The following is a 7,898-nucleotide window of genomic DNA, read 5'->3' on the forward strand; positions in this document are numbered from 1 at the left end:
GATTCAACAGCACAAACCAAATCGAATACTTAGAGAAAAAAATCGTGAAAAGGATGTCAAAATCAAATGAAATAGCGTCAAAACTTAAAAAAATATGACCTACAATGTTTCTTGGATTTTTTTTAAGAGAAAAGGGTATTTGAAAACATTTTCGTGTGTGGTGGTATCTGTGACCAACTTTTGGTATTTATCGTTGTTGCATAATAATGTTTCTAAATAAGGATGTGATGCTTGTGTAATAAATTTATTTGAATGTAACTTTGTTGTTTGTATCGAAAAATATGCATTTAACCTAAATTATGACAATATTTATGAACATAATAAAAATATAAATATGATCCAAATTGAGGTTTAATACATTTGTTAGCTGAAAAGAACAAATTCTAGCGCAAAAATATTTATTAAACCTGTGTTACATCCTCATTTATGACATTATAAAACAAAGACTATAAATACCAAAAGTGGTCTCAAATACCCACCATACAAAAATTATTTTGTTTCTTCCTCCTTAAGGAAAATCGGGGAAAATATTGCAGGCCACATTTAAAAATAACTTTTCGCACTCTTTCATCTTAAGTTAATGTCATTTTTTATGTTTTCTCCACCTTTAAGGAATATTGTCACGCCACATTAGGCAAAATTTTTACGGAAACTGAGGAAGATTTATTTGAGTTGTCTTCAGTTGTAAAGCCTAAACAGTGTTATTTATCGTAAATCCATTTAAGCCCGGGATCTGGTTTGTATCATGTGATATTGTAATATTTCCTTTTAGTCTATACTGGGAGACAAATTAGCGAAATTTGGGGCAAGTTGGCCTACATTTTAATAATCATTCAATTTGTAACCATGGTTTAATCAGGGTGGAGAAAATGAATCAAAATTACTATACAATATACCGTACACATGACTACATCACTGGAGTCATGGTACGCCATGGCACGTGGGAAAGTTCGTCAGTAACTTGCTAGAGGTAGGTGGTTTAAACCGCGTACTCCGGTTTACCTAAACCCCAAAATCGACCGCCATGGTATAAGTGAAAAATACCTGAGCATGACGTTAAAGGACTATAACAATTAAACTATCAATTAATCATTCATTCCATCAATCAATCACTACAGTTATGGTTCTGTGTCCTTTTAGAGTAAGGTTATGGTTTCTTAGTACAAAAAGCAATAACTAGCGCATACCTGTAAAAGGTGTATATTGATATTGAGAAGATTCTCCAGCCGTCAGCGACCCGCTCTCAATCAGGATTCTGGCGGTTACACCAACAATAATGCTTCACTTATAAAATACAAGTGTTACATTTCAGGTAAGAGTTGACGTTGACGATTCTGCGCATGGCCGATCTACATCTGAGCTGTGTTGAGGTCCACACTGTTCGACATGTAGATAAAGATCTAGAGCAATTTATGATAGATCGACGATAAGTGTGGTCACTGTTCAGACGTAGACACTTAAAGTTGGTACACTTTGTACGGCACAAGGATTAGCCTTTAATTGCCCAATGTATATAATGTAATGTTATAGTATTTGAAAATTCGACACCCTCAAAAGTCATATTGACCTTTCCTTTCGAGATAAGAGCGTTGAACCAAATCTGTCAAACTGTAACCTTTTTTTTTCAGCCGCAGTAAACAAATGACCCACATAATCAGGTCTATACAAGCAGGCCTATCCGTATGGCGAGCATACTGACAAACAGCCATGTCAAGCTTTATTATGGCTCGCAATAACGTTAATTGGCACTAATATGGCGTTCTTAGGCCACCTGTACATCACACGCAGAAAAGTTCGTCAGTTCCTTGTCAAAAGTCCGTGGTTTACTCCGGGTATTCCGGTTTTTGTTACTGTCGTACAATATAATGTAGAATTGTTGCACTTGTTGGTGCTAGCCCTTTTCTTTTGTAATCTCGTTTGTAACTTTTCCAGCTTGTTATATTAGCCATATTACTGGAGGACAACTTTCCGCCTGGAAACTTCATGTAACACCACGCAAAGGAGATGCATCGACCGTTCTTTGACACTAAAGCCCCGATAGCAATGGAAGAAAAGGATTTCTGAAAATGGACTGCCTTAGAGTGGGATTCACCGCGATCTCTTCACAAAGCGGAGCAAGTATTGCGCCTGATGGAACACCAGTGCCTTCTATATTCTTGAATAACGATACCTCTGATTTCAGTAAAAACACAAGTGATGAGGAATAATCATCTCTGCCATTTGATCTTAAAATATTGATTTATTTGATTTGTATTTTATGCCGTACTAAAGAATATTTCACTTATAGGACGGTGGCTAGCATTATTGTGAGAGAAAACCTTAGAGCCTCGGAGAGCAACCCATGGTCATCCGCAGGTTGCTATAAGACCTTCCCATCTACGGCCGGAGAGGAAGCCAGCATGAGCTGGATTTGATCTCACAACTTAATAGAGATCATCGTATATTAATGGTTCTAACCCAAATAACATCCCTGCTACATGACTATTCGTCGTCGTCACACAAATGTGAATTTTACAGCACAGTATGTCCACATCTATCGAAAGTTTTAGTATCTGTTACGAATTTTCTTTAAAGTTCAAAGGAGAACGTTGGCACGTGGTTGCTGAACGTTGTACGGACGCTAAGTCTAATGACCCAAATAATACGACCTTCACGAACAGTTTCTCGTCTTCGCTGCATGGAGCGATAAGAGTTATCTCCACTTCAAGGCTTCACTCTGAACTTACATGATGTTTACCTAATATGCCAGCCAACTTTTTTAAGTGGTGCACCAGTACGCATGCTCAGAACGAGTCATTTAGTCTTGTATTATATAGTATTATGCATAAACCAGGATTCTGCTGGTGGACTGATCATCCCCGAGGCCTTGTCCCTTTGCAATGTTTTAGTGTGATTGTATGTTAAATGTGATGAAAATACAGCATTTTGTGTAATTCTAGACCAGTGACGACTGATAAATTACAATTAACATCACAGCATTTTTTCATCTAATTCTGCTTAAGCCATGGTGCTAGGGGGGGGTGTGTGTAACTTGCTGCTATTTAAGCATTTGCATGTGCAGTTAGAATAAAACCCTGTTTGAGGTAAATTGAAAAATGGCCGTATTTCATTGGTTACGTGTGACAATTTTCCAGCTATCACACCGTCGTCGCTGCTCTGGATTTACACTTTGCGCTGTTCGTCGTCATATGACTGAAAAATTGTTGAGCACGACGTTAAACCCCAAGCACTCACTCACTCACTCGGCGCTATTATAAGTTTAGGGTAAACAAAAGTACATTACCATTTAAGTCTATGCTCGGTTATAGTTTTTTATCTGTGTTTTTGTTCTGAGTTTAAAGACTTAAAACTGTGGTTGCACCTATGTAACATTTCAGTTTGCCCTAGATATATTTAAGCTAATTGAATTATCGTATGATTTGTCACGACAGCGTTTCCTTGAAGTAGGACGAGCTCAGATTGGCCTATTTCGTGGTATAAAGACACCTCAAGGAGTTCGTATACGTATTGTTAAAGAAAAACATTTTGTTTGCTGTTTGTCGAAATCATGGTCTCCATATCACCATAAATAGAACTCAAAATCAGGTTGTAAATAATAAGCCTATATACACAAGAGAGTCGCTTGTAGACAGCCACGTCTTAGTTGATCTCTTAATTTTGACCAATCGTCTTACCTCCATTTTTAATGTTCCGGACAATATAACTATAGTCGGTTGTTTTCTGCTTTCGGGGTACTTGGGACCAAACCATGTGCAATCAATACCCTATTAGCACTTCCGTTTCTCGGGAAGGAATTCTGTGTATTTTAGGGAGTAAAGTCTTTTTTCACTGCCAGCCGGCTACTTTTGGTACATACGGGTGCATGTTTGGTATGAAAATGATGAAAATTGACGAAATTGTCTAATGATGAAAGTTTGAAATTTTAGGCGAGAGAACACAGGGAGACAAGTTTTGATGAGGCTGTTAGTCACGATCGTTTGGTGTTGATAGCCCCCCTCCCCCCCCCCCCCCCCCCAGCTACCGGCAGAGAAAGATGCAGATTTTGACGGCCAGCATTATGTCAATATTTTTATGGCTACTTTCTCACAGGCATACACCAAAGCTTATTGGCCACAGAATGTTTGGGACTGAGTTACAGCATTAAACGATAATATTGTCGCTTATGGAAAAATTAATAGAGGTTTGAGGCCATATTATTTACCTAGAGCATTAGAGAGCTCAGTTCCATGGGTGATAACACAGTGGCTGCTCTCAGAACGTTAGAAGACTTTTACTTAGATTTTATATAATATTTTTGATTGAGACCAATTGCTTCTATTATTTCTATTATTACAGTGAAATGTAGTAAATTTCGTGAGTTCGGGCCAGTACTTTGAACTAATCGTCGTCGTATAGGCCTACGTCACAAATGTGTGCGTATTGCGTTAAACACCAGTCAAAAAAGGAATCAAACAGCCTACCATGAAACCACAAACAAACTCCTTTAATCAAGCGAAGCGTAAACATGTGTTGTTGGAAATTAGTTTTTGTCACAGGTAGGTCTTAACGAATGAATGGATGCTTATGGCTTCGCGCCACTAAAGCACTATTTCAGCCCTATCATGGCGATAGTGAGTGAGTGAGTCCTTGAGGGTTAACGTCCTACTTAAAAATTTTTCAGTCATATGACAACGAAGGAGTCCTTAGTGTGCGTGTACGTGTAATGTGCCTCCTTTTCGAAGGACGGATTTCCACCGCTCTTTTATCCAGCGCTGCTTTACTCAGACAACTTACCGAAGGCAAGTAAGTTGCCCCGCTTGAGCCATTACACTGATACGGTCAAACAGTCGTTGCACTATCCCCTCAATGCTGAACGTCATGCTGGCTTCCTCTCCGGCCGTAAGTGAGAAGGTCTTTCAGGAACCTGCGGATGGTCGTGGTTTCCCCCGGGCTCTGCTCTGTTTCCTCCCACCGTAATGCTGGCCGTTGTCGTATAAGTGAAATATTCTTGAGTACGGCGTAAAAACACCAATCAAATCAAATCAATGCTGAACGCCAAGCGAAGGAGTTACCTCCTCTTTTTTAAGGTTTTAGGTGTGACCCGGCCCAGGATTGATCTACCGGCTCTGAAGCGTACCATGGCGATAATCATGAAGAGTAAATGCTACAGATCGCAATATGCTCTTAACGGAAGTACAATAGATTAAGTCTTCGTAAAATGAAAGGTGTTTTATAAAACACGTAAACTTTTTATTCAGGCTCGAAAAAATGAATCAAATGTTAATGCATCATTGTACACCATTAGGCACAGCTCAATAGATGCCCGCATCTGTCTTTTATACACAGATGAAAGTTGTCTCCCCTGACTTGGCTTCTTTCACTAAAATACCGCATAATAATAAGAACGTCCTAAACAAATTTTATTAACAACGACTCCGCACCATCGTGTTTAAATATCTGACTAGATTTATTACACACATAAACAGTTACATATGTACACTTAGGTTAACCTTCTTTAAATACTTCTTTCTTGGTGAATAGTGAAATAAAATAACAACGTGTCTTTTATTCAATTCTTAGTATGGACGTTGATATTTTATTTAACATCATATCTTTCATTATTCAGTATTAAAAACGAAAGGGATACATCAAAGGTGAACAATGTCAGTATTAAAAAATATAAATAAACAAAATAAGTTAAAGAATTCAAGTGCTTTACATACATTTGTCCTTTCTTGGAAGTAACGGGTTATGGAATGTACATACACTTTTGATACACGTTGATTTGGTGTCGCTAAGTTTTCTATAAGTGTACACAGAGGTCTAATACTATTCAGTCCCATCCACGTCCCAATGACACCCAAGAAACTATGGCACATGTCTCCGCATGAAAAAGAAGTTCTGCCAAAAGAGTGAAGTACCTAACCTCTGCAGCTTTGGCCTATTCACATTTTTTTACGTGAAATAGACGAAGAATTGCCGTAGAATTGTACAGGTTCCAACAGCAAATATTCCGCACTGCAAAACATATTAGAAAACGCTGGACACCCTTACTTACTGGTCAGACGTTTAAAACTACTGACTACAGTTGGCATATTTTAACAGACGTTCTTTTAAGAAGGGCACAGGAGTAAAAATTCTATAAGATCAAAAAAAAAAAATAAAAAAATAAAATAAAAAAATAAAAAAAGAAATAATGCGAAAAACCAAATTACCATCCCGACTCTCATTATGTCGATTTAAGCTATAATAAATATTTTTAAGCTAGTTTTCTCCATTTAGAACTTGATTTCTGCTTTCGAATTTGAAAATGTATTTGAGTGGCACTAATTTACAGTCAAAAGATACCAGCAGATTTATTCTATCGAACTATTATATCAAATGGTGCATGTGCCACGTGCGTTAAAGATGTGTAAAAGCAATAGGAGCCACCGAGTTGGCAGTCAGCACGTTAGTTGGTTGTTGTGTAAGGTTTCTTTATTTTCTGTTTTAGTTTTTTTCTTTTTCTTGGAATTTAAACAGGCGTTATACATTCGGTGCCTCCGACTGACGAAGCACAGCATTTCAATGTCCCCGGACACTGACCATCGTTACGACAATTCCTGTACCCAAATGTTTCTCTGGATGGGATTTCCTTTGTTTTGAACCAAAATCTGCCATTAGGAACGACATACAGGGGATTCACGGCTGGCTGACTTGGGCAGCTGCCGTCTTTCTGTGTCGTGGGTGGGAACGGTTGCGATCTCAAACATCGCATTCCGCAACCGTACTCGCAACACTTCATATCAGTACCGCATTCGGAATCCGCCGTACAGTTGACGGTACAGGGCAGCAGAACATGAGGTTCAACGTAAGGGCAGTGTCCAGGATTCAACCTCGGCGCGTCGCTGAACGAAGGCGCAGCGCACTGCGAGCTGCATCCCGCTGCGCAGCACTTCTGGTTGCCTGGACAATTCGAATCGCTGGAGCAGCGACGGATGCATACCGGAGATGTGCTGGTTAATGCAGGACAAGCTCCATCCTTCATCGCTGAGTCCTGGGCAGGAGCACTGCACTGAACGGCATTCCCTATACGGCAGCACTTTTCGGCACCGGGACAGGCATAGTCAGATATACACTGGATTGTGTCTGGCCGTCCTCGGGCATCTTGAGATGACGGACAATCGCCCGTTTTTCTTTGCGCCTGAGGGGCGGCTTCAGGAGCCATACATCTCATCGAACACTGACCGAAGGAGCAGCATTTCGTATCTCCAGCACAGGAGTAATCAGACGAACATGTCTGCAGGCACATAGTGGAGACATTAGGGTTGACGAACGGACAGAATCCCAGTTTAACGCCAGGATGGTTCGCATTTGGGTCCACACAGCTCATTCCACAACTTAGTTGACAGCACTTCTTGTTGCCCGAGCAGGATCCATCGGACGTGCACGGTTCGTCGCATTGAAGGTTAGTGGTGGAGGCAGGGCAATAACCGTCTTTGGATATCGCCGGTGGCATAGCTACGGGGTTGTAGCATTTCCGACTGCAGCCGTTTTGGCAACACTTCATGATGCCTGGGCAGGAGTCGTCGAGCTGACAGGATTGTTGACAAGAGGAAGACAGAGAGGTAGGGATGAAGGGACAGAAGCCAGCTTTGTCTTTTGGCGGGGTTTGGTTTGGCAGGACGCATTTGACGGCACATCCGACGCTGCAACACTTTTGATCTCCAGGGCACGAATCGTCCGAAGTGCAATCAACGCGGCACACAGAGGAAGCGTTCAACGAAAAGCTCGGGCAAAACCCTTCTTTTGTGGACATAGTGCTTGATTCAGGGTTGATACATCTATTGTTGCAGCCATCAAAGCAACACTTAAGTGGTTCGGGACAGGCGTGGTCCGAGTTACAGAACTCTCTAGATGACCGACATCGCTCTGCCGGA

General features: G+C 40.5%; 1 protein-coding gene across 1 annotated transcript; it reads right to left on the bottom strand.

The window, feature by feature from the left end:
* Positions 1–6,493: 6,493 nt before the first annotated feature.
* LOC135480834 (WAP four-disulfide core domain protein 3-like) lies at positions 6,494–7,477 on the bottom strand. Its single transcript, XM_064760763.1, has one exon. The coding sequence runs from the start codon at positions 7,475–7,477 to the stop codon at positions 6,494–6,496; it is 984 nt and encodes a 327-aa protein (XP_064616833.1).
* Between the last annotated feature and the right edge of the window lie 421 nt (positions 7,478–7,898).

Source organism: Liolophura sinensis, chromosome 13, assembly GCF_032854445.1.
Source record: "Liolophura sinensis isolate JHLJ2023 chromosome 13, CUHK_Ljap_v2, whole genome shotgun sequence".
Lineage (NCBI taxonomy): Eukaryota > Metazoa > Mollusca > Polyplacophora > Chitonida > Chitonidae > Liolophura > Liolophura sinensis.